Here is a 27,929-nt window from a genome sequence, read left to right as displayed (position 1 = left end):
TGTCACTGAGATCTCATGGAAGTCTTACTTTTCATGTGTAAACCTGTGTAAGAGCAGGGATCTTTCATTTACTTCCATGGGGAACAAAGACAAGGGCATTAAAATATATTAGCAACACACACTGAGCCCTAAGGGGGGCTCGACCTTCACCACGAAACTCACCCTTCAGCTCATTTCTCTGTGTGACTTGTTCCATGAGCCGCTGCACACTGTGGAGATTTTCATGCACATTTCACAGAACCGTGGAATCATCATGGTTGGAAGAGACCTTCAAGATCATCCAGTACAACCATCTACCCAGCACTGCCCCTGTAACCCCATAACCACTAAACCACGTTGCCCAGCGCCACATCAAGATGCCTCTCGAACACCTCCAGGGGTGGTGGCTCCACCACCTCCCTGGGCAACCTATTCCAATGCCTGGCCACCTAACAGGGAAATTTTTTGGGGTCTAATATGCAATCTGAATCGCCCCTGTCCTACTTGAGGGCATTTTCTCTTGTCCTTCTCACTGCAGGCACGGTAGAAAAGACCAGCCCCCACCTCACTACACCCTCCTGTCACGTAGTTGTAGAGAGCAATGAGGTTCCTCCTGAGCCTCCTCTTCTTGAAACGAAACCAACTCAGGTCCTTCAGGCATTCCTTACAAGACACGTTTTCTACACCTTTCACGAACCTTGTTGCCCTTCGCTGGACACACTCCAGCACTTCAATGTCCTTTTTAAAGCGAGGGGAAGATTTTCCCAGAGGCATTCAAGTGAGACGGAGACATGAGTTTCACGAGTCGTACAGTCACCATAACGCTGAACTTCTTTCCACTACAGTAGGTCAAACCAGCGCCAAGAGCATCAGCAGTGGTGCCCCCCCTGGAGCAAAGCCACCCCAGTGTCACCGAGAGGCCCTGAGGAAACGCCGGGTTCTGCTCTCCACTGACACCCACTTGAGGGAGACGAGGCAAATCTTAGCAAGGTTCAGCGCGGCCCGCACTGGCAGCCTCGGGGATGCAGCTGAACGCCTGCCCTCGCCCAGAGCATCCAGCCCGGCGCTGCCCCCCTCCCAGGGGCGGATGACGCCATGGGGGGGGCAGGCGGTGGGAGAGAAGGGCGCGCGGGCGTTTGTGGGAGAAGGGGGGGCGCCGCCATGTCAGGCGGGGCGGGAGGGAAGGAGGGAGGGGAGCGCGGGGCGGGACAGGGGCGGCGGCCGCAGCCGCAGCAGCAGCAGCCGGGCGGTGGTGGCGGCTGCCGGCAGCTGTCAGCGCCCGCTCTGCCGGCGCCGACCACCGCGGCCCTGCCAGCGCCTTGCGGGAGGCACTGAGTGCGCCGTGGTGCTGATTCGCTTCTTTCTCACCTTCCCTCCCTCTCTCCGGTCCTCTCTCCCCCCCAAAAAACCCTTTTCCTTCCTCCCTTCCGCCCGCCCATCGCTGACATCCTCCTCCGGCCGCCTCCCCGCCCCGGGCTGCGCGGCCCCTGCCGCCCCAGCGAGCGCTGCGCACATCACTCGAGCTGCAGCACCGAGCGGTGAGCGGGGGAAGCCGCCCGGGCCGGGGGCCGGCGGGCCGGGACCCGGGGCGTGTGTATTTGGGTGTGGATGCATGGGGTGTTTAATTCCTCTCCCTTTTTATCCGCCGCTGCGCGAACAACAAAAGGCTGCGCGGGCCGCCCGGTCCCCCCGCAGCGCCGCCGCTGACAGCCGGCCCCGTCCTTTCCCGCGTCCAGGGCGGGGTGGGTTTTTGGGGAGGCTGTTTTTGGGCGTTTTGTCAGTTGTGCTCAGCGCTCGGCTGCGGGCAGGGGTACGTCCCTCGGGATGGGGATCGGCTCGGCTTTGTCCCCGTTTCCTCTCCCGGCTCCCCTCGGTGCTGCGGCGGGCGCCGCCCTGGGAGGGTGCGGGCAGAGCGGGCTGAGGAGGCGCCGGCCTGCGGCTCCGGGCGTGCGGCGCTTTGTCTGCGCTCCCCTCGGCTTTGGGGCTGTGCTGCTGCCAGTTCGGAATTGGTGGAAGGCGAGGCGAGGAGAGGTCTTCTTTGGGCTTTGTACATAGTGACCGGATTTGTACACTGTAGGTCACCTGCCGTGCTGTAGTCGGAGACGGTTCATAGACTTAGGACTTGCCCGGATTTCTACACCTTCAAAATAAGGAAAGCATTGGTTAGAAACACGTTATTCTAGCAAAAATACGGAATTGATTTAATTGATAACTTATCTTTAGAGAAGAGATTTATTAGAAAGACATTTTAAAACCTTACTCATTTTGCTGTCGTCTGTCTGATATTTTAAGTAACGAGATGCCAGATTTGTAGATCTGCATAGCACTTGTATGTAATCAGAAGGAAACTTCTTGACACCTTATTGAATTCTGTGTTCTAAGCATATTGAAACCGGTTTTAATGACCAAGGTGGCATCACGTAGTGTAATGCTCTTGCCTCGCTTTTCGAAGGCTGCTAAATCAATGATGGTGCGCTTACTCCTTTTTTTCTTTTTTTTTTCCCCATGTTAGTCATTTCCATTAGTGGATATGATGTAAATGTACTATCAGTACTCAAAATACTGGTCCTGAACTCAGAATACAGATTAAGAAAACAAAACCAGCTGGGAAAAAGCAAAAGTCATTTTTTATAGTTTGCTTTGAACAGCAAAATTGTGAGCCACTGTCAATCATATAGCATGCTTTCATGTTTACACATAAAAATGCAAAAAACGAAACCAGTTAAAATTAATTTTTAGCAGTTTTGTGATTGGCAGAAGATTTAGCGACAGTTACTCTGCAGAATAATTGTCTCTTTCACTTCCACTTTTGCATTTGCTCATCACTTAAATAGGAAACTTATGCACAAAGGGTGTCCATTGGAAGCAAAAGAGGAACCTTCGAGATTTTAGATAGCTTAGCATTTTAATAAAAAAAAAAGACCAACAAAACTGAAAGCAACACCTTTTTGAAGGCACAATTGATTTAAAACTCTTTTGGAAAATATCTTTATTTTAATTGAGTATGAATTCCAAAGCTTCAGCGAAACATGATAGAGGATGTTATAACCCTAGGATTACAGATACAATTGAGAGTTACACATTCAGCATTTACTGGCAGCAGAGAGAAAGCTGATCCATCTGGTGAGGCTGAGCAGAAGACCTTGTAAGTTACTTGCACGATTATTTTTGTGACCACATGGTTTAGGAGGACCTTTTCAATGAAATTACAGCAGCTGTGGAAAACTCTAGCAGTTCCATTTAGGTAGGCATTTTACATAATGCAGAAGCATGTGGATAAATGCAGGGAATTTAAATTGTCCATTCCTGACTCACTCATTAATGCAGTATCACTTCTGCATCATGTTGCAGTTAAAGTTTGGCAACCTTCATGTTTCTGAAGGCTGATGATGGAGCTGGACATTTCCAGTAATCAGAAATTCTAGCAGCAATTCGAGCATAGATTCCCTTTACTTGCTACCATATATATTTAAAAAGAGTAAATAAAGTTATCCCCCAAAGGCCCTGTGAAATAGCCTCATGAATTGTTTGTCAAATTCCTATGATATAGTTAATAGTGCTTTATGAATGGAAATGGATTCTTTTAAAATGTCTGTGTATGACAAAAGAGGAATCACATAATATGCAATTAAATATGCAGGAGTCCTGAACACAATCTGAATGTTTTTGACAAAACAAAATATACTGTACAAACATTTAAGGCATATAAGAACAATTGCTTCCTGTGTTTATGGAGAGCTTGCTGTGCTAATGTCAGAAACCCCTCACTCATGTGCTACTCATACAGTACACATCTCTTTCTCTCTGTATCTTTTTGTTTACACACACATACCTACATTTGTGTCTTATTTAATTGGGAATTTGGGGAAATATTGTAGCCTCATATTCAGTTCTGAGTCCATTTAATGCAGCTTCTGTTTCTCTTGAAATGTGGACTTGTGCAGTTACTCTTTCATCTCTTCTTCTGTTTGACTTCTGTGGCAGACGTGCAGTTGGATTTACTCTGGGATTAATAGCATCTCTCCAGATGCATAGCTCATGATTATTTTAAAACTCAATTCAGTGTACAAATACTTGTAAAATAAAGTTTTTATAAGAGGAGTGAAAAATACAGAAATTTGGGTAAACTTATAAATAAGCAAAGTGTACTTCTCTATTTAATGTTATAGAGCAGAGTAGCAGATAGTGATGGGGACAGGCATGTTAGGTCTAGTCAAATAAACATCCTTTGTAGTCAATGTCCCTCCAGGGTGTTGTTCAGCGTGACACAAATGTTGTAAAAATGGACCAGTTCCATTATCACTGCAATAAAGTGGGTAGCCACAGGCTTTTCTCTTAATTCAGCCTTCATAATACTTCATGTTTCCAGAGTATTTCTAATTGTTTTACAAGAACACAGTATTTACCTTGACCAAAATTTAGAAAAACATTTCTTTTCCATGTTAACCCTCATTTTCCTTCAAGCAGAAGCATGACAAACATAATGTCTAATACATATTTGTTGTAACCAAGTAGCAGTCAGAGACACCTTGCTCACTCTAAAAAGAATCCTATTTGACTACAAAATAGAACTGATTGTAGTAGTTATCCTGAGTCACAGTCAGCTTCAGGTGTTTCTGAGGTATTAAAGTCTTCCCAGTATTTTATTTAATTAAACGTTTTCCTTTCTGAAAGTAGGATGTAGAAGAAAGCGTCATTCCTTTGAAAAATTACTAAATAAATGCCTGACCAGAAAAAAGTGCACTTTTTCTGACTTAGATTTGCTGAGATACTTGTTGCTGTCATCTTCAGGGATTTAAATTGGGCACTTTGTTACGAGGATTAGAGCCAGAATTGCAGATGCTTTCAGTGATACAGGAATTACTTCCAGAGGGTTTTATGTGAGGTGTATAAAGTACAAAACTTATGTTTTGTAGTCATCAGGCACAAGATGACACTGTACTCGGGGTTTTTTTGTGCTAGACAATTAACATACTTAAGAGGTCATACTGAAAGGGCAAGCATGAGGACTGAGGGTGTATGTATGCTTCTGGTAACCATAATATATTTGGGAATGTGAACAAAGGATGAACACTAAAGCAAAGTTAACATTAGAGATGCTAATTTCTTAAAATGTATAAAGACACTCTCTGATAGTTAACAGTTTCTTCAGATTCCATCGGCTAAGAAAACAGATGCAAGTAATAGTATCTGTGTGTTGATTTAATAACTGTTTGTTTCTTTGAATCCAGTTTATCTCCCAGGGATGCTGCTATTTAACTGCAGTCAGAAACAATCTTTACTTTGGAAGCTATGTTTAGGCCTTTGGCATGTATGTAGAATTAAAATTAATTTAGTTTGTCAAATAATTATTGTTGGGCATGATTCTGGCTCAAAATGAGGAAGCATGGGATCATGCCACCTTATATTTCCAATATGCTTTCCTTCTGTTGTCTGCTGAAATGGGCATATTTTGTACATGGTTTCTCAATATCAAGTCTTCCTTACAAGTAAAAGCGGTAAGATATCTTTTGTTGGTAGACTTAAAAGTGAGCAGTTTCATATTTTGATTCTTTTGTAAATCCCTGCCATAAACCCCGTTCATCATGTTTAGATTCTGTTTTGGGGATTATGTCAGAAACATAGCTGATTTTATTTAATTTTAAAGTGACTAAACAAAGGATGTAACCAATCTAGTGGATAGTACTGGCTTCCTTACGTATCTGTAGGGTTGGGATGGTGGCTAATTATGTTACATTTACTATGTGATTTATCCCAGCAAACCATTTGAAAAGTTAACATTACACTTATTAATGTTCAGAGGTTCAAGAAAAGTCTGACATAAACCAACTTTTTGATACTTCTTAAAAAGTTATATCTACAAGTTAGTCTTTTTAAAGGACAATACATATATTTTTCAGAATTACCAGATAAATTATTACCTTCATTCTTATCTGTGTTTGTATGTAGTAGTTAAGTAGTTAATGTTAACAAAAAATTAAGATTACTGGCAGTGTGCTATGATTCAAGTGTGTGTGCCATTCCACAGTGCAGAGGGTGGTGGTTTTGAGCTTTGTAAGGGATTGCAGTAACTATTCCTGCACTATATCTTGCGTTTGCTCCTTCCAGCTGACAGCAGCTGACTGATTTGCAAGCCATGTCATACAGATTAGGGACTGGCAGGGAGGAGCAGGGTGTGTGTTGGTGTGGTTCTGCTGCCTTTTTTTGTTCTTCTGAATAGAATATTGTTTTAAGTGCTTTTATGGATGTTCCTTTATGAAACAATGTCAGCCTGAATAGTGTGGGGAAGTCACAGTTCTGTCCTTCTCTTCTGGCTTGAGCAGCTTCCATTTCAGAGAGGCTGCTGTTACTCTGTCATCCCTCCTTTCTTTGCCATGAGTGGATTTTAGTATGTCCCCATCTTTAATGTTTCATTTGTTCATGTGCTTAAACTGCATGTTCCACCCTGTTCACCCCCAGTTCCCAATCACATTTTGTGTGTGTTTAGAGGGAGAAGGGTTGATTAAAGAAGTGGGATTCATCTCTCCCCAATAGTGTAGAGGGTGGCAGTGTGTAATTAATTAATGCAACTAGTGGGATGGTAGTCTGTGAGGACACAGGGGAGGTTATAGTTTTGAGCTAGGAGGGGGACTACAACCTCCTACAATGCTTCTGTTGATAGAATAGGAATATATAATTGATCTCTATGGATGTAGATAAAATGTTCTTCCATCTCCGTGCTGGTTTATGTAGTTCCAGAGTCCTGCTGCTTGTTGCCTGTCCTCGTTCTATCAACACAGCTTGCTGCATGGCAGCCTGGGGAAATACGTGAATTTTGGTTGTGTTTATGGCCTGAACCTTTTTTCTTTTCTGTCCCCTCACCTCCAGTGGAAAAATAATCCAGTAAAAGGCACATATCTTTATTTTGATTTATTATGGACAGGAATGGGAATGAAATGTATGGCTGGGTGTGGAGCATTGCCAGGTTGCTATGTCTAGCCATAGTCTTGGTGAGTGAATGAATGCTCATGGTCTGGTGTTTGCAGGAAGCCAGGCCAGATGATTCAGTGGCTGTTTCTGTCTCTAAATTCCTCTGAACGTAGAAGGCAATACTGTGTGGAAAATAAAAGAATGTGCTATTGTTTATATTTACCATTTCCCTGGGTGTAAGTAGCCCAATTCAGTATCGTAGCATTCAGTATGATGAATATTACTGTACTGAAACATGGAGGGATGTAGAAGTCATGATGATGTTTGGCAGTGTGTTAGCTTGCATGATAGTGACCTAGAGGTCTTACTAGAGGTATGAGGGAATGAATCCTCAGAAAGACATGTTAATTTTGGGGAATGATGTATTTTGGGAAGATTTGGTGTGTGAACCTGAGGACTATGTCTGTGTTAAGGCAGAATTATGCTTAACAGAGAGGATGTAATAAAACTACTTCGTAAGATTCTGGTCTGGTAGCATTCTGGAACACATGATACTGGTCCTTGGTTGGCACTCCCAAGGGCTTAAGAAATCGTGCAGAGATGATATGTAATGTTTTCTTATGGTACTTATGGGTGTCATAGCCAGACGTCCTAGTTTTTAAAGAATTTGTTATCCATTCTATACCTTTTGAAAAGACAAGAGGCACCACAGGGTGTCTTTGTCTTAGTCACAGTAATTTGCTGTTACTTAAGTTTTATCTTCTTTCCATTGTTTAGAAAACAGATAAAGGCAGATTAATGAATCGATTACTTTGCTTTTAAGCACTTTTTATTCAGTTAGTATCGATTTCTCTCCCAGGAGTTTAAGTAAAAATCATATCCTGCATGTTGATTTTAGCACACACTTAAAATACTGCTGTTGGAATACATTGTTTACCTGAAGAAAAAAGTTCTTGGGTTTGGAATTTGTGCTGAATGCAGGTGGAGAGCAAAGATGCACAGCTTATTTTTGAAAGCAGCAGTCAGTGGGGTTTGAATTACAGTGACTGCTTGTACTTTGTGTGGCCATTGAATCTTGATCCACACCCGTTTGTTAGGATAACAAATAGCCTGAAAATATGCTTGCTGACTTCTTTTTTTTCTTTTCCTTTTTTGTCTTGCAGCCTGTAGTCTGGCTGCACATGGAACAATGCTTGCAAGCACACGATACGGTGCTTTTAATGGCATGGTTGTTTTAGGAGGCCACTGTTCTGCCATCCTCGGGAGGGGGGTGCTTTCAAAACAGATTATCCAAGCAAGATGGTTTAAAAAATAATATTCAGATGAAACTTTTAGCTTCTGTGTTTATTTTCCGGTGCTCTTGTTCTGTGTTAGTCCACCAGACGAGTGGTGTCCTGCAGCAGGGTGGTGGGAACTGTCATGCGAGAGGTGTTACCACAGCGAGGATTTCAGGAGTCCCAAAGGGATACCCCATGCCCAGCACTAGCTAAGATAAATCAGAAATGTGAAAGATCACTGGAGCAGGGGCTGGAACTATGGTTTGGTCCTCAGGTGTGAGTGCACAGAATGTAAAGGTACCTTTGTGAAGCGTTGGGTTATGGTCTGCTGTACTGCTCAGCACCTCCTGACCCAGAAGAGTTCAGAACATCAGAGTAAGGGCTACAGATTATGGAGTACTTAACAAGGAAATTATTTCCAATCTTACAGCTAAATCAGCTTTCTGCAGTCATAGGTAAGAAACGGTGAGTGATATGCAGCTGTTTCTAGATGGCTGCATCATTTGCTGTGCTTTGTATAAACTTAAATATGTAAGGTATAAAAAAAGAATTATTCTCATAATGGTATTCTCATAATGGTAGTTGCCATTGAAAGTACCGATTTTGATGTAATGGGTTAGCATTAATTCTTTCTCAATATTAAGGATTATGGCTGAACAGTTTACTTGTGAAATGTTTTGCAAGAATTGGGTAATTGGGTTAGTGGGTTTGCTTTTTTTTTTTTTTTTTTTAAATTACTGGATAAGCAGGAGGAAGATATTTTTCCTAAAGCTTGAAGGGAGACTCTGCACAGTTTGTGCATCTTAATGTAAACTATTAAATAGCTTCAAAACCAGATGTAAGGATTTGTTAAACCTAAAGGCTGCTGTGTGCTGAAACAATGTTAGTGGATGTTCCTTTTATGTCTGCAGAAGAAATAGTGTTTTTTTCTTGTTGCAGTCCGAATAGCCCTTCTCTTCAATGTCATCAAGCATGTAAGAGTGTTGTAGTCAGTACTCACAGTAAATTGTCAGCAGAGCTTCCCACATAGGTCCAATGGTATGAGGCAAGCTGTGGCCTTCTCTGCCCTTCCTGAATGCATTTTCTAGATGTTTATGGGTATGCTATAAAAAGTAGATTTGGTTAAGTTAATAGATCTGATGTTAGTAAGTGGAAGCTGATGGAGTTTTTAATGTATTTTGGAAGACTGATTTGATGGGAACATTCCTGTGCTTCTACCTAAGTGCTATTTAGAGATTAGATAAATAGATAACATAAATGGATGCTTACTTTGATTAGTCAATAAAGCAGTTCTTGTCCAAAAATAACAATTCAAAATGAAAGATCTAGAGTTAAGCTGAAAAATGTTTTGTCTACACTATTGACAACTTCAAATTGCAAGACTTGGTAGCTTTTGATGTTTCTGTATTTCGTCTATCACTCTGTGTACCCTAACCCTATTCCAGTCTCAAAGGCTCTCACACCAGCAAGAACCAGCCTTATCAAGACATTTATCAAAGTTCATTGAAGACATGGTTGCATAAGGTGGCCAGTCCATGAAGAGCCAAGTGCCATTTTCACACAGAAATAAATGTAGATGCTTGGAATAGTGAGGGTAAAAACTGTGGAATTTGATAGTGATGATGGATCTGTTACTCAAACTTTCTTGACAGTATTTATTTAAAAATACAGTCAAAATTTCCTTTCAATCCACTTAAAGTAGATGATTTATGAAGCATGTCTTTGTAACTACAAAATACTAAACCACAATACCGTTTTGAACAGTTAGCCTAGATTTTTCTTGATGTATCTTTGATTCTTGTGACAAGACTTTTTAATAACTAAGGGTAATTATAACTACTTTTTAAGTCATTACACCTCTGCCTTCTGATGCATTTAAGTAAGTTTATTCTGTCTTTGTGTAACTGCTCTTAATAGAGTCATGATCATTTTGTTAAATTGATCCAGTGAGGTAGGCCTTTGTTGTCATATGCAAAAGGCAGATCCCTGTGGCCTGAGCTGGCATGTTGTGTCAGTGTTTTAGGGAAGGCAAAAAGCTCTCCTTTCTCAAAATCCACTAGTGGCTGCTTGGAAGTGTTTATTAGTGCTCACAGAAACTAAGGAAGCGTCTGCTTTGAAGGAGACCAACAGACGCTGTTTCTGTTGACACAACAGAGGTACAGAAGGGAGACAACTCCCTTGCTCCAAGGGGTGGGAGACTTGGAGATTTGCAGTCTGTCTGCCTTCAGAGATTCCATGGACGTAACTAACATTAAAAAAATCAGCATTAGATTTGGCCCAACACTACTAAACAAGAGAAGGAGGTTGTGTTCAGTTTTATTATTCTGGAAAAGAGTGGGATTTGGATCTTGCCACAGGGCTGTTCCAGATGTTGAGGAAGGAAGTTATGTACCACCAGCTTGTAACAGATGATAGCAGCCTCGATTAACAAAGCATTTATAAGCTGTACCTTCTTGAAAGTCTGGCGTTTAGTGTAGCTCCTCTGGACTCCTGACTGAGTCTATGGAACTGCCTTAGACACACACATGGCGGTCAGATTTCTTTTGCACATGCTTCAGCTTTGACAATGAGTAGTCATTGATGTAGTAACAAATGCATAGAAGGATCTTAATATCCATCCAGTTTCATTTGAAATCTGAGATATTAGAGGGGCTTGAGAATGTATACAGAGAATGAATTTTTCTCTTATATGCTTACAATACATCCAGACTGTAGGATCTAACACTTCTCAGAAAATCTGCAATGATTTTAGGACATGTTGCTATTCTGTGTTTTAATTACTATATTTTTAGACCTTGGGAAAGGTAAAATGCAGTTGGTGAGATATACAAGAAAGGAACTTAGCCTTGATTCCTTTCACACAAATAATTGGGATAGGCATAATAATGTGGATGGAGCAGTCACATCATCTGAGGGTTTCTGTCTTCTGCAGTATGTGAACAGGAAGAGCAAGATGGGATTTGGCCTGCAGCAATATGGAATTCCAGATATGTTTGAGTCTAAAAGAGATTTTGGAATTAAGAGGGGCAGGTCATCTGGAATGTCTGCAGTTAAAAGGATACAGATTTGCTGTGTCATGATAATTGAAATGCTAGCTAGTAGCTAGTGTTTGTTCAATGCAGTACGGTCAAGGGATTGACACCATAATCTTTTCTTTAAGAGGAAGAGTAATCTGTATAGTTAAAGAACGCTTTTATGTCATGGAATATTTTTATACTGTATACAGATTTTTAACTCAATTAACTATTTCAGCAGGAAGTAATAATTTAATGAAAATAGTTTGCTTGCTACAGAAGGAAGGCTGAGGGTTGAAATAAATTTCAAGGCACTTTTGCCAGTTGTCTTTAAAATGTGCAGAAGTATTTATTTCCAAATTGTGCTAAGTTTGTTACCTTTAAGTATCCAGGTATGATTGCTAAGAATCAGTGTTCATTAGTGTTGAAGTAGCATGCTACAGAAAACTAAATCAAAGGACTCTGCAGCTGAGCAAATCTTCATAGCTTGTACTTTCTCAGCAGTGCAAATCATCTTAGCTTGTGCTTTCTCAAAGAGAATTGTCAGCATCACCCCTGCTAAGGGTTTTATAGGAGCTATTTTTGCTATCATCTCTTTTTTTAGCAAATATGGTTTGTTAGCCTGCATTTCTCCATAATAATTTTTTCATCTTTCAAAGAATCTGAAGATTTCTCCTGAAAGGTATGATTTTTATTTTTTTTAATAGCAGGCCCAAACATTAAAAGATTCCAAGATTTATCAAGATAGATGTACAGCAGCTGTGTTCTTCAGCTAAACAAGTACATAATCCTCTTCACTTAAACATAGTGATGCATGATCAATGCAGTGCATGGGCTTATTGGTAGCCATTGGGATTTCCTAGAGCCTGACGTGCTGTTTTTCAGAGATGGATGCTGCTGTGGTGCAAGGGTAGAACGTGAGGCCATACAGCCTCTTCCCACTGCTGCCATGTGGAGAGTAGGCTGCTTCTGGCAGTCATAGGAGAAAAGCAACAGCCTTGTTGGAAACGCAGAAATTTCTGCCAGTATTCAAGGGGTGTTTGTGTTTTACTCCTTTTAGTCAATCTGTCCTTTGCTTATTGTGCATTTCTTCAGAAACCTCTGGGCTTGCCTTTAGAAATGCTAAAACTTGGCAAAGGTTGAGTGTTTGTCCAGTTTACTTACCAACACAGACATTTTGTGATGTTAAGGCTGTAGGTCAAATTATGAATGTGATTCTGAGCTTTTCTTGGAATATGTGCCCTTGACATTAGAGGACTACAGATGTCCTTTTTACAGTATTTACCTAGCATACCTTCACTTTAAACCATGTGGTAGGGCAGACTTCTACATTTAGGGCTAGCTCCTAGTTGAAGGCTGGCAGGAGAAGCACAGTAAGATTTTTCTTAAATTCAGATGTTTACTACCTGGAAGTTGGTAGAAAAGTGACTCCCCTTGGAGAGGGGGAGTTTCTCTGTAGCTTAATATTGGTCGTTAGGTCATGTGCAACTCCATCCTCTTACCTGCTTCTGGTCAGTGATTTACAGCCTCCAGTATGTGCTGCTAATTGTCCTCACCGAGTTATTTTTAAGGTAGCTCTCTACCTGTGTGCTGCATGATGAAGATGCTTTGTGAGCTCACGCATTTGGAAACCCGAGGCAGTGCAGAAGTGCAGCAGTGTTCTGTTTATAGAACTGGGTCAGCGAGTGTGCTTTAAGTCTGACCTCCACCAGGATGCTGTTTGCAGGTGCAGTTCCAGATTTTCTATTCTGTGCGGATTCAAATATAGATGATGAGAAGAGTGATGACTGGCACTGACGGGAAAGCTGCAGTCCTGAATATGTCAAGAGGGAAAAGCTGCTTTCCTTTGGGAGTTCAGAGATCATGTAATGGAATAAAATTCCTGAGTATAAGGAATCATTTTAACTAAAAGGAAGGCAAATCAAACAAAAAGGTAAAGATTATAAATATTCCTTTTCGGAGTATGACTTGTGACAGCAGAAATAGTCTCACAGCTAAAGAGAAATTTAACATATTAAATTAAAAAAACAGGTAATCATTGTTCTTTCAGACTTTGAAATTTCTGACTGTAAACCATAACAGTAATACAGTTAAACTAGAGTGTTTGTTATCTGAGTGCTTTTACAAATACCTTTCTCAGCGTATGAAAGGCATCCGTGAGTGATTCATCCTTGTAATTTCTGCTGTCGCTGAGCTGTCTGCGGGAGGGGTGCGGCTAATGCAGTGTTTGACACACTACTCAGTCCTTCCCAAACTGTTTTTCATCTCCTGCCTTTGTTGCTGAGTTTCTTTTCGTGCTTGGACAGCCTGTGATGTTTTGAGGATTGTTTGAGAAGGCAGTTTTCCACATTATGAAGATTAGCAGTTAAAGCAGCTCGTAGTATTTGAAGATGGTGCCTTACATGATGTAATGAGACCTGTTCTTGCTCTGAGCAGGGAATTAATGACTTGTAATTTGCAGCTCACACAAAACTGAAACAAGTACATGGCAGATGTAGGATGCTGAGCCTTGCCATTTAATTAAGGAGGAACTAAGAGTGAAATTAGGGTTAAAAGCCCTGAATAGACTGATTATTGTTAGGAAACAGTGAACTGATAGGTCCCTATTAGAGATACAAAAAGCTCAAATTAGTATAACTTTCCACCATAACTCTGGAATTTGCCATGCATTTAGGTGACAGACGTATGGCTTGGTATGGCTTGAGCCAGCCTTGTAGCAACTTTTACTGTTGGGAAGATGATTTACTCTTTTTTATATGCAAACATATTTTTCCTTAATTTTCAGCTCTGCTGCCTGTTAGCTGTATATTCAGAGAGAAAAGTTTAGGGAGAATTTGGCTTGACAAAGCAGTTTAGACTTCGTGGGTTTTAAAATTTATTTATTTAAAATTGTATTTTGAAACAGTAATGATCAGACCCTAGATACATTAAACATTTATCTTCCAAGCTTTTAGTACTTGAAACCCATTAAATAATAAAAATACCAGTACAGAGAGGGGGAGTCCTTAGGGATTCCTAACAAGGAAGAAAAGTTAGAATGATTTTTTTTATTTGTTTTTAGGATCCACGCTAATCTTTAGTCAAGGAAAAAAAAATCTCCTGGGTTTTTTTAGAATAAAACTCTTCCTCGGTTAGTTTTCCTATGCAAAGAGGGATTCATATATGTTTTGGCTCAAGAATATTTTGAGGTGATCTGCAGGAAAATGACTCTTCTTTAACAGCAGCTGAGTAGGAAAAGCTCTTGAAGAGATCTTTAGATATGAGCTGGAGAGCTTAGGTAGCTGGCAGTGATGCGTGTATGTCTGTGGGAGAATTTAGGCACAAATTTGTGATGTCAGCATTACTAGTGTAGCTGGTTTGAAAGTTTTATGTATAACAAAATACTTAAAGTGATTAAAGATAACAGCCACTTAAGTTGTTTGTATATGATCAGATTATCCCAGTGGTTACACGACTGAAAGACTCGGCTTTGCTTTCTTTGTGCTTTCTTTGGTTCAGACTCTTGCTATTCTCAGTCCATTTCTCTGTTTTGAGTTTAGGTCATAAAATGTTTTGGAAACCTCTTGAGTAGAAAATATTGCTGGGCTTTTTATGTTGAGCTGTCAAAGTTAACTAGTTTTTGTGTGTTTTAAGACAGTGACCTGATTTTTCTAAAAGTTTGAAAGCATTAAGTGACTTTTGTACTTTAGCATAGTCTATATTGTTGAAAACAAGCAGGGAAGGTAATACTCTCAAGATCTACACAGACAAATGCTTAATAAAACAGGTAATTTTTTTAAGCCAGCTGGTGAGTCTGTAACTCTGTCTGCATTGCATTTTTTTTTCCTCATCCAAAATTCTGTTTAACATACAAACCTTTGTGCATCTTAATTCTTTCTTTTGTTTTCAGTTGTACACCCAAGTTAAAAACTAGTATTTGAATCTAGAATTCCTGCTCTACAACAGGTAAAATTTGCAGTGCAGTGGGAAGTGCAGGACAAAACTTAAGAAGTTTAAGACACCCTTGCCTACACCCTTTTTTTCTGTAGGGAAGATGTATAGGAAGAAAGAGTTAACATTTTTTGAAAAGTGACAGTAGAAAGGTTGGGTAGGTTTTGTCTCCTTTCCCCTGTATACATCCTGCATACAAACTTTATTTTTGCATCCTGTGTGGGGTTTGCTGCCTCAGGGCATTCAAATCTAATTTACAGAATCACAGAATATGCTGAGTTGGAAGGGACCCACAAGGATGATTGAATCAGAGTCCTTTCCCTTTTCAAAACCATCCCCAATTAAATGATTATGTATTCTAATATGGGCTTGTGTGATGAACAGGTAATGATCTTTTGTAAAATACATCTTTAAAAAATCATGGAAATAGCACTGCACCTCCACACTACTCTTAAAGGCTAATAGATATTTATTCATTAATTTTGCTCCTACAAAGAGTCAGATCTGATAGCAGGACAAATTATGTTTGTTATCCTCCTGTTTTCTAAATTATTCTCCCAAGCACAATCTATAAAACGTTGAACACCAACAGACACCCCACAAAACTTATCCCAAAAGATTTATTCCTTTCCTGTCAGTGGGAGAAATTGGGATTCTAAAAGTGTTCACTAGAGGAGACTTGAGAATCCCTCTCCCAGGCTGCAAGGACCTTCAGGTCAGTCTGTGTCTTGATGCAGCTTTTGGCTTGGCTCCAGCTCCGGTAGGTTCCTTGCACTGGTAGTGTATAGGCAGTGGAAGCTTTTAGCTACATTTGGGTTGGAATGAGGCAGCTAAAAAATCTGGCACACTGGATTGAGACAGGAGGCATGTATTCATAAAACAGGTTTGCTGCTGGGATGGTTTTAAATATGTTTTTGCCCCCATCATGTTTAAACCTGCTTTTCCTCTCTTCAAAAGCTGCTGTGCTATCTTAAGCCATCATTAGTTGGAGCTTCATTGTATTCAGCCAGAGCTATGGGCCTGTTTATCTAATTTAGCTGTTAATTTATGGGTGTTAATTTATCTGTATTCATCACTTAGAATAACTTTATTTCTACTGAGGTGTTTCAGATGTGTAATTTTTTTAAAACTATCATCTATACGTGCATTACATACATGTTTGCAAACACCTGCTTTTCATCTTTGCTCTAGAATGGCAGAATACTGAGGCATGCAGGAGGAATTTCCATAACATACACAAATGGTCACTTCATTAGATATCTCTGCTGGTTTTATTTCCTTATAATCAAAGGTTCAGTTCTTTGCATTCAGGATGGAAATTGTTAATTGAGGCTGTGAAAGTGTGCCGTGGGTAATTAGGGTTGAGTTGTGTGCTGAAGTTAGCATAATCCATAACAATTTCTTTTATGACTGTGTGTTAGAAGCATTCATTTACAAATTTGGCCCACATTAAATTGCAGATCATTTTTCCACACAACTTCAGAGAGTCTGTACTTTAAAACTGTTTTTTCAAGCATTCTGGGTAGTAGTTCTCAGGTTATAAAGGGGAAATGTGTAAATATCATTCTCGTCATCAGGTTTTCATGGGTTGATTTCTTATGCCATGCTAGATGAATGGCTTTATACAGATTTATATGTTCCATATTAATTTTTTTGTGACTATGAAGTTATTATATTAAATCTGGGTAAAACCAAGTTCACACTTCCCCAAATTATCTGTTTTCAGACAATTATTACAAAATAAACCAGTGTCATATAGCTTTTTTGTGGTAACGTGGATATGCCTTTTGGGTATAGCACTGCAGGAGATCATAACAGAGAGAGTAATTTGAGTACATATAGGAAGAAAGAGCAACCTTTTATTCTTAATGTAATACAAAAGCATAAGAGCACATCCTTTGGCTGTTGTCATGATGTGCATATATGCACGTTCTTATAGCAGTTCTGATTCAAGATTTAAGTGGTTCTAATTTTTTTTGCTTTCTTCTAAAATTAGACTTGCTTCTGTAGTACAAAGTTTTAATACTATTTTAATTAATTTTAAATGTTAGTTTATCAGTGCTTACCCAGGTGTCTTCACATAGATGTCATAATTTATTACTTCTGAAAAATCTTTCCTATTTTATTCTAACTTATACTTCCTTGTTCACTCAAAGATGTAAATACCTGAGGTATAGAGGAGTAATTCCTCAAGTCTTTATTTTCATTATAGAACATTTTTCTGGTGACATATAAAAGATTTGTATGTCTTCTCTTTCCATGTTTACATTGTTAAACTTGTTTGTGACTTCAGTAACAGCATGTGTGATAATTGGAATATGTGAGTTTCTAAACTTTTTTGGGTCTTCATTTGCATTTGGTAGAGGTGGTGAAAGGCATCCAGAAATTTACTATCCTTAATGTAATGCTTTAGGTACTGACAAAATAGCACAGTGAAATGTTTCTTGCTGCAAGGGTTGTGCTATACAAACTTTTTTTTCCAGCATGAGACAGGTGTTGCATCTTCATCAAAACAGCTGCATCTAGACCTGTAGGCAATTGAATGTCTGTCTATGTTTTAACTGTAGAGTTAAAATAATGAATTAAAGTTGTCTGAGGGGGTAGTTGTGATGTTCAAAATACATCGTGAGAAGAGCTTTTGTAGCCCTTGGGAAAGAATGAGGATGGTGTTTCCTTTTTACAGGAAACAGGTAACTTTTCTCATGACTGACTGACAACTCTTTTAGAAGGCTGGATGGTATTTCTTCAAATTCTTCAAGCTCTATTTTGTGGGGTTTTTTTAACAGTTGCAGATCAGTGGCATCTGCAAATAGCTGTATTTATTATAGTATGTATTTTATACACCAGCTACTTTGCTTTTGCACAAACCAGAATCGTGGAGATGCAGCCCTGTTGTTCAGCACTTGCTACAAATTCTAATGCTACATTGTAGTCTGTTTTTCATTATGTGATGTTTTTTGGTTTATCAGTCAGTGTTAATATTAAATCTGGAAATAGAAACTGGAAAACTTGAAACCGTTCAAACTCAGATGATTAAACATTGTAAACGTTGTGCACAAATATAATTGCATTCTGAATATACATTTCAAACTTTCAAACAAAATTCAGTTATAGAGCTATATGCTTATTTAAGTTTTCCTTTTGTATTAACTAGCATATTCTTCCATTTCAGAATGTATGAAAACATGTCCACAATGGTGTATTTAAAAGAAGAGAAGTTGGAGAAGCTTACTCAAGATGAAATCATTGCCAAAACTAAGCAAGTGATTAATGGACTAGAGGCACTGAAGAATGAACATAATTCAATTTTACAGAGCTTACTTGAAACGCTGAAATGTTTGAAGAAAGATGATGAAACTAATCTGGTTGAAGAAAAATCAAACATGATTCGAAAGTCACTGGAAATGCTGGAGCTTGGCCTTAGTGAAGCACAGGTAAAGTTGTGGTAAAAATTAAGCATTTTGGACATTTCCCTCCAGATATTAGTAATATGCTGGGCCATTTGCATTTTTCTTGTGTAGTAAGCACAAAAGGAACTGTAATTAATAGAGGTAGTTACTGTCCATCGTGCTGTGTTACAGAACTAATTATGCATTCAGTGTTAAAGTACTGAAGCTCTTAACTGGACTCCACTTAACATCAGTGAGACAGTAACATTTTCTGTTTAGACTTTTCCATAGCATTAGGCAGGTAATGTTCAAGCAGCTCAAGAGCTGAGCAGTGGTATTTTAGCTCTAAATGATTGCATAGGAAGGTCTCACACAAACACACATATAAATGAATTTGCTCCAGCCTTTGAGCTCTGGTGTAGCCTTAAATTCATGTTTATATTCCCTTGACTCAGATTTTTTATAGTAGCTCATGATGCTCTTAGAGCTTAAGAGTCTCTAATGTTTACTGAACGTTTTACTAAACCAAAACTGAAACTAAAGGCATTTTAAAGGTTAAGAACAGAGCACAGAATCTGAACAACTTTCACTGGTGCATTAAAGAGAGGACTCTGAGCTAATTTCTGTGGACTCTTAGTCAATGAAGATCCCATCTGCAGAAGATGAGTGAAAAGTTGCATGTTTATTAGGTCGTCAGGACTATATTTATAGTACAACTTTATGGTATTTTGTACTAAGTCAAAAACCTGGAACAATGTGATGTGACAGTCATCACGGTAAAATGGCCGAGTATTTGCAAATGAGTTGAAAACACCAGTGAGTTAGTTCTACATTAATAGGCTTTCTGTTGGTCTGTAACTGTGCTCAGACTTCTCCTCTGGATCAAGCTATTATTGTGTGGTGATCTGGAAGTTGTGTGCATTGGATCATGGTGAATTGAGACTGAGAGAATGAAATGTGGGTTATCAGACAGGGGAATGTAGAAGCCCTGGACTGACTGTCAGGCCTTAGTGTGTATGTTGTACAAACTTTGATGCCTTGTACAGGGAGAAAAGGCTAGAAGATACATGGAATAAAATTGCAATAGTTGAGTGATTAAACAACCTTTAATTGTTGTTCGTAGAGGATGTGCAAGTGAACAAGTAACTTCTATGTAGTATTAGGACTCTGAAAAGCTAGTTCTGATTCTTGGCTCTATCAGGAGCCTCAGCTGCAGATGTTCCTGCCTTGTTTGCCTCACATGGTACTTTTTGAACTGGGGTGGTGAGGAGCCAAGAAGTCTGCATTTGCTGCCTTTGTTAGGAAGCCAATTACACTTCAGACTGCTGCTCTCAGACCTGATAAGGTTAATCTTCCTTCATGCTTTGAGTTGTAACAATGTAGTAATTTTAAAAAATTTTTAAAATTTAAGATACGGAAATAGATGGTTTTTGTGGCATGCATGTAGGGCTGGAGATGTGTTATTTCCATGAAAATGAAACTAGCTTTGCTGAAGAAGTAATCAGACTTTTCTTTCAGTTAATTCTAGCAAGTAAGATGACAAAAGATTTTAGTTTGCCATTGTAGCTTGTTCAGTGTTTGAATACGTTGACCCTATTATCACAATTTCCTTAAATATGCTTTCTCATTATATAAACACCACTGTTTGAATCTACCAAGTAATTAAAAATATTAAAACAATTTTTAATATGTAAATAGGTAGGTGCTGAAATGTGTAGCTTTGGACTGGTATTAGGAAATTACGCCTGGAGTTTTCCTTACCTTTATAGGAAAAATTCTAAAGGCTTAATGAATATTTTGACACCTGAAATTTCAGCTAAGGACACCATCTGTTTCACATGAAATACTTAATTTAAAACCACTTAAAGATAACTTTGATTTAAAAAAAAGTATGAAATTGAGGAGATGAAATACGAGTGACTTGGGGATGTCTAACTGATCTAAAAGCTATGTATTCTCACCAGTGGTCCATTATTGCAAGGTGTGCTTCCTGGGACTGCTGCCTGGTTCTACATATGTCAGTGGGAGATTGCATAAACAGTGAAGGGAGAATATCTTCTGCTGGTAGTGTTTGGCTTTCACTTAATAAGCTCCTTTTTCATTTGACTCTGCTCAGCAAAAATAGCCCTAGTCCAAGCAAGCTGCTTTTATGGGTGTTCTATTTTTTGTCCTTAATGTGACTGTGTTTGAATGTCTGCACACCCAGGCTTATGATTAATAATATGAAGTGCATCTATAAATTGTTTGTTCAGTTGCACATTCAGATCTCAGTCATATAAGTGTCCCTTTGAAGTATTATCATTATGCTGAGGTGTTCATCTTTGGGAACTATAAGCATGTATACAAATCCTTTTTTTGTCTTGAAGGTGCTAAATTAGAACTCCTTGTTAGTTCTTAGGTTATTTTTGTGATCCTGCAAGTTAAAAGTATTACTGCTCCATTTCATGTTAGTGGAACAAAGATTTCCAGTTCAGTAATCTAGTTCAAATTTTTAATGTATTTTAAGATTATTTTTAATCTTCAGGGAATTCTGAAACAATTTTAACTTCTGATAGCATCATGGAAAACAATCATTTGTAAGGAGTTCCTCTAGGCTGGGACCCCAGCAAAGGAAGGACCTGTTGGAGCAGGTCTCAAGGAGGCACATGAAGATGATCAGGGGGCTGAAGCACCTCTGCTCTGGAGAGAGAGGCTGAGAGAGGTGGAGAAGAGGAGAAGGCTCCAGGGAGAGCTTAGAGCCCCTTCCAGGGCTAAAAGGGGTTACAAGAGAGCTGGAGAGGGACTTTTCAAAGATCATGTAGTGATAAAACAAGGCAGAATGGCTTCAAACTGAAAGACAGTAGTTTTAGATTGGATTTGGGAAGAAATTCTTCCCTATGAGGGTGGTGAAGTAGTGGAACAGGTACCCCGTCCCTGGAAGTGTTCAAGGCCAGGTTGGATGGGGCTTTGTGCAACCTGATCTAGTGGAAGGTGTCCCTGCCCATGGCAGTGTGCTGGAAAGAGATGATCTTAGAGGCCCCTTCCAACCCAAACCATTCTGTGATTCTAAATGGTAAAAAGGTTTAGAGGAAAAGTGAGAACCAGATCTAAAAGGAAGAGAAATGTGAATGTTTACCAGATTTCACAGCTGACATAGGTTTAAAAAATGAAAACCTTGTATGTTATGTACAGCCTGCATTCTCAGGGAAGTATGTCATGTGACACATTTTGCTTTTCAGGTAATGATGGCCTTGTCAAATCACTTAAATGCAGTGGAATCAGAGAAGCAGAAATTGCGGGCTCAGGTTCGCCGGCTATGCCAGGAAAATCAGTGGCTACGGGATGAACTGGCCAATACACAGCAGAAACTACAGAAAAGTGAGCAGTCTGTAGCTCAGCTGGAGGAAGAAAAGAAACATCTAGAATTCATGAATCAATTAAAAAAATATGATGATGATATTTCACCATCAGTAAGTACCTGTATTGTAAAACAGTAAAAGCACCCTACATTTACATGTGTTGTAATCTGCCTATTTAACAAGAAATAAAAGATACATTTTATTTGTCCCTAACATATATTTGTCCTTAAAATACTGCCTTGTACTAGTGTCACATAGTTTGCAGAATGATTCTGGGAGCTCATTCTTATTTTAAGAGAGTATATTTTACTGTCTGCAGATAATAAGATACATGAGGAACAAAACTGATAAATACTCATTTAGCATCCTGTAAACTTAAAAGTGTGAAGAACTGGACCAAAGCAAAAATCTCAGTTCTATAAACTCAGCTGTTAAGTGAGAAATCTAAGCTGTGAGAGATTTTAAGTACCCAGAGGACTTGCCTTATTTTGACTGCAGGAAAAATACTTAATTTTTCTCTAGTGAAATCAGTGTATAGCTTTTGAATCTGTAGAGAGTTTACACAAGGATGTTATTGATTCCTCTTTCAGGACTATCTGCCAGACATTGTGATGATCTGCATGTTTACAAGCCCATTGTGTTATGTATTCTTGGATTCAGAGAGAAAATGGGCACAACTTTACAGAAGGAGGTTATTACTTTAAAAGCCTTCTGATTTATTTGCCCTTCTTTTTATAATTGCTTCCTCAGGTTAGGTGGCACTATAGAGAAGCATCTCATTTTGTGTGTTCAGACCTTCTCAGTGGTGTCTTGGAAAGAGAAGTTTTTCATAACTACTTATTTCAGCAATTCTAATGGTTGAAAATGACTGTGATTTAGTCATGCTTAACTGACTGCTTGACTAATCCTTTTTAGCATATTGTACATAGTGAGAGTTATTTTGGTCAATTACACCCGGAATTTTTCAATGCTGTTCCATGATTTGGTATTTGTAGATGAATTTGCCAGTGAAGCCTGTTCAGAAAAGGGGCAGAAGGAGGGAATATTGGGGTTTTGTCAATATTGTCAATCTGTAATCTGCAGATGGATTAAATATCTCCATTATTTGAAGTTTAATTAACAAATAGAGTCCAAGTAAGCTAAGCATGTCTATAATTTTACTAACCATATGGGCAGTCTCTGTTTCTAGCCTTTGAAATAGTCAGTTGTATAGACTCAGTATGAGGTTGGAATCAACACTTAAAATTATGAGCTTCCCATCTGAGATCTAGTCCCATCAGTTTGTTGGTTTTGCAGTGCCCCTGCTCTGCCATCATTAAATTTGAATGCCAGCAGCAGCAGTTGGTTTTTTCTCATCTGGAAAAAGGTGTTGGATGAAGAGCCAGAAAAATGTGCTCTGCCTCTGGGTTTTCTCCTTACTGAGCTCATAATTTCTGAGAACTTCAACTATTTATATTGTTCAGGCTCAACATTTAGGAAACAGGACTGAGGGATGCTCTGTCTCTTTGTTTTACATTTGAAATGATCTTTGGATGCTTAAAATCAATGTACACTGATGGATTGTGCAGAAATTAATACGGTTCCAGATGGGACTCTTGGAAATGAACTTCCTTTCAAGTGTTCTTTTTTTGTTTTGTTTTATTTTTTAATTTTTGAACCTTACAGATTATAATTGCAAAATCTTACTATTTGTACAGAAGCTGAGTACTCAGAAATTTAGGTCTCCTCAGTTGTTCTTCTCCCTTGCCCAACTGTAACTGCATTTATGACTAAAAGAAAGTACCATGGACAATTCTGTACTGAGTAGTGCTTACTCTTCACTAGGTACTTTCATCAGGTCTGATGCCTCTGTGAGAATAGCAGATGTGTTCTTGAGTGCTTAAATTGAGACTGAAATCTAGGGGACCTCATTTCTATTCCTGGCCCTTCTGAAGGTGTCCTGTATTGTTTTGGGGCAGAGTGTGTAAATACGTTTAAATATAAGACCTTTATAAAACTTCAGTGAGAAATGTTATTCTTCTCAATTCTGAATTTTGAATGTGTAGTTTTTCTTTAACATTGCTGATTAACTGGACTGTCCTCTATGCTTTAGATTTAATTTGTTGGGTTTGGGGTTGTTCTGCAGGAGGATAAAGATACGGATTCCACCAAAGAGCCCTTGGATGATCTGTTTCCCAATGATGAAGATGACCAAGGACAAGGAAGTAAGTGTACTTCAGATTACACGGTTGGGGTGTTTCTGCAGTGCAGAATATAAACATATTCTTTACAAAAATGCTTGGGGTCCTCTGGGACACGGCTGGAGTGATGAATGCCTCTGCTAGATTAAGGAATCCAGTCATTGATATACATTCTATACATTGGTATGTACAGAACTGGGGCCTAGGTTTTTAAAGAGAGTGTACTAGCTGCTGGAAAGTTCTTCAGACTGACTTAAATTCACAATTTGCCATTATCCTTCTTTTGAGCCTCAGAATGGTTAGTTGCAAGTAACTGAGGCAGATTCTGACCAGATGGTGAATTCTGTTAATGACCTTTTTAATGATCTAGGATTTTTGTGGTAGGTTTCAATATGAAATCTTTTTCATATGGTCTTTTGTCCTTTGCTAATGTTGTCTACATTAGTTTTAATAATAGTTGTGGAAGTATTATTTCTCTTCAGGTGAGAAGGACTGAGGAATATGCAGTGAAGCTTGAGGTAGAGGTTTCGTAGTGTGATTGAAAAAAGCTATTAATAGATAAGCCTTGCTAAGTGACATGTGCTTTTTTTACGTGTGTAAACATAGAACATACTGATGTTGTAGAGTCAGTGCAGTGTGCTGGGAGCAGAATGGTTCTTACCAGGCAAATGACTTCAGGGCAAATGTCTGAAGGGACCCACCTTTGCAACTAGCAGTTTCAAATTTCCTTTATGGGCTTGCACATAAGGTACACTACAGTCTTGGCAGCATAGTAAAGCTATCCATAGCCAGCACTGTAAGGAAGACTTGAAGAGTTTACAGTAGGTCAGTGTTTATGAATTCCTTCCTAGCTCATCCTTGCTTCCCTAGAATTTTGTAGTAGGAAGGTTGAGAGGCCAAGCTCCCTTACTTTGCTTTGCAAAAGACAAAGTTGACATGTCAGTGATTTCTCTGACCTTCTAAAATAATGCTGAAATGCTTCAGTGCTTTGGCAGACAGTGACTCTGGGTATAGGCTTGGACTTGTGTGATTCCAGTGACATAAAAATGCTCCCACCTTCTGTGGTTTTTGCTTAATAGGAAGGAGAAAATAAAGTCGGGCTCTTGGCTGGAGCCCTTACCTTGTGTGTTCTCCAGAGTTTAATGAAAATGAGTTAGAGGGAATTTTCTAAATCTCAGAAATTGACCAGGTGGAGAGAAAAGGGGTAGTAAATTGTTTTGGGGAGAGAGAGAGTGAGGGTTGCAATAGCCAAAAGTTAAAGAGCTACTGTAAAATAAGTGGCTAAGCCTAAGGGTTAGTTAGTAAAACTCAAAGGTTGGCTTTGACTCAGCCTTTTGTCTTGCAGCTGTTATTTCTGGCATCCAAGGTGTTTCAATCCTTTATGTGCTAACCTTAAGTGCTCCTGGGTATAGGAAACAAAACAAAAAAAAAGTATGTTTAGAGAAGGGGAATAAAGGAAAAAGTTTTCCTGCAAGTGTTCAGCTTGTCTATGTTGGTGTTCCTTTCCGTATGGAAACAGGGATATTTGTAAGTGCAAAACTATGATACAATCTTGAGAATGTTAATGGTTTGCTGAGCTGAAATATTTTCCTACTTTCTTCATTAGTTTATTACATTTGGCCCTTTGAGCTACTAGAACTGTAAAAATAACAGTAATAAAATACTGGACAGGATATGAGGAATAAAACAGTCATATTTCCACTGTCTCTGTTCAAGACAGCCTGACTGCTGTGAAGTTCTAATGCTAATTCTGTGTATAGAAGAAATAAAATTCAGTGAGTCTCATTCTGTGCCACTGAGCACTCACATGAGATGTTTTATGTACAGTCATCTTTCATACAAGTTGAAATTTTGCGCATTTCTTTCAGTTCAACAGCAGCATAGCAGTGCAGCAGCTGCTGCCCAACAAGGTGGCTATGAAATTCCAGCGAGATTACGGACCCTACATAATCTTGTTATCCAGTATGCTTCCCAAGGTAGATATGAGGTTGCTGTACCTCTCTGTAAACAAGCTCTTGAAGATCTGGAGAAGACTTCAGGTCATGACCATCCTGATGTTGCCACTATGTTGAACATACTTGCTTTGGTGTACAGGTTTGTATACTGGCATAGATAAATACCCGTGAAATAAATACTTAGTATTTGGCTACAACCTTATAATGTTCAAGATTAGAATTTTTTTCCCTGTTCTATTTTCCATTAAATTTATTTTCCTTCTTAAATTATTATTAAAACTCTCAAGAGGGTCCTAAAATACTTGTGTGTCTGCCTGTACGTAGAAGTCAAACAAGTTGCTGTCCCAAAAGCCTATGCCTTTGCTTTGGGAATGGAGCTGATTTTGATAGGGTTTTTTTTGTGTACTGAAGGGCCATGTCTTGATTACCCACTTCAAGATAATCCAGAGGTAGAAATTGGACATTAATGTAGAAATAGAACATGCTCAGTACAGTCCTCAACTAGCAAACTATTTACAGTTAGAAGCTTCAGGGTTTTACTTCCTAATTTATGAATATATTCTCAATTATTATTCTTTTGTAGTAGCATCTTCATGTCAGTAGTGAAGTCAGCCTAATTTTTATGATTTTTTGTTCCTGAATCCCCAGTATTAATTATATCTCTTTACAATTCAGAGACCAGAACAAATACAAAGATGCAGCAAATCTCCTGAATGATGCCTTGGCCATCCGTGAAAAGACTTTGGGCAAAGATCATCCAGCGGTTTGTATACATGCAGTATCATAATTTTAGTTTGTTTTTCACTGAGCTTTTTTTCAACTAATTCTAATATCAAACTCAACAGGAAAGGTTTTAAGACCTGGCTTGTCTTTAAACAGTACAGGTAGGAGGCCACATTATATTCAGTGCTGTTTCACCATAAATAATTTGCCTTTACTTGATTTTGGATTGCCTGGATTTTCTACGGGAAATCAGTTTGTGAAGAAAGATTTTGTTTTGCTTACTCAAATCACTTTATTATACTCAGATTGAAGGGGCACTTCTGATTTGATTTACTGCTGCTTGTAAATGAAACGTAAATCAAGCTTTCGTAAAATTCATGTGATACTTTTGTAGCCTTGTGGGACGCAGGACAGCTCAAAGTATAGATGTGAGAGGTACCTTTGTAAGAGAAGAACATGTGAAGATGTGTGCACTAAATGACATTTCCACGAATGAAGCAAAATTATTTCATGATTTAGGTTTTTCTTTCCTCTGTTGTGTATGTATGCATTTAATAATAATAATAATAATTTCTTCACTTGCAAATTTCAAGAGGTCTACCCTGCATGGAAAATTTGAAAACATCAATGCCTTGCAGATGTGTTCATTGGTCAAGTCTTTGTATCAGCAGTTTTCAGTGTAATTAATGTTTCTCTGCTGTTGACAGGTGGCAGCAACTCTTAACAATCTTGCAGTACTCTACGGTAAACGGGGGAAGTACAAAGAAGCGGAACCGTTGTGTAAGCGAGCTCTGGAAATCAGAGAAAAGGTATGAGTGACAAATACAGTGGCTCTGAAGGGACTTTTTCAAGGACAAGGAAAAGTTAAACACTTCCTTTTTTTATGTTGTGGTTGGGTAGATCTGCCAGATAAACCTCAGAGTTAACTGTGCCTAGTAGTTAGGAGTGTCTGAAATTCAAAACAGTGGGAAATTCCAGTAGTGCTACAGAATTGCTGGAGCACTCTGGATATATGCTAAATTCTGTATTTTGTGAGTAACCTTCTTTACCTTTTGCCTTCCCCTGAGATAGCTAAATAGTCTTTGGTTTGACAAGAGCATTGGAATTAAAAAATGAAACTTAGTTAAAAAATTTAAGTTGATTATTCTCTATGTGAATATTTTAGTCCATGAGACTGCATCTTCAGGTTTATATAATACTCTCCATATAATATTGTTTTACTACTTTGTTCCTCT

The 27,929-nt window shown here is 39.0% G+C and overlaps 1 protein-coding gene across 7 annotated transcripts in view; it reads left to right on the top strand.

Moving 5' to 3' along the window:
* Window positions 1-1,206: 1,206 nt before the first annotated feature.
* The window catches only part of KLC1 (kinesin light chain 1), a 47,112-nt gene continuing 20,389 nt past the window's right edge, over window positions 1,207-27,929 (top strand). For 3 of the 7 annotated variants that reach the window (XM_048308437.1, XM_048308438.1, XM_048308436.1), the window contains exons 1-7: window positions 1,207-1,517; window positions 18,282-18,543; window positions 21,717-21,947; window positions 23,962-24,040; window positions 25,885-26,110; window positions 26,647-26,734; window positions 27,402-27,503. In XM_048308437.1, the coding sequence (XP_048164394.1) occupies window positions 18,283-18,543; window positions 21,717-21,947; window positions 23,962-24,040; window positions 25,885-26,110; window positions 26,647-26,734; window positions 27,402-27,503 (987 nt within the window). In that variant the 5' untranslated portion in view covers window positions 1,207-1,517; window position 18,282. The remainder of the gene's footprint in view (window positions 1,518-18,281; window positions 18,544-21,716; window positions 21,948-23,961; window positions 24,041-25,884; window positions 26,111-26,646; window positions 26,735-27,401; window positions 27,504-27,929) is intronic. The other 4 variants (XM_048308440.1, XM_048308439.1, XM_048308442.1 and 1 more) reach the window with 2 other exon arrangements.

This window comes from Corvus hawaiiensis, chromosome 6, assembly GCF_020740725.1.
Source record: "Corvus hawaiiensis isolate bCorHaw1 chromosome 6, bCorHaw1.pri.cur, whole genome shotgun sequence".
NCBI classification, from domain to species: domain Eukaryota; kingdom Metazoa; phylum Chordata; class Aves; order Passeriformes; family Corvidae; genus Corvus; species Corvus hawaiiensis.
Note: the sequence above shows the minus strand (reverse complement) of the source record. Positions and strands in the feature narration are given on the sequence as shown.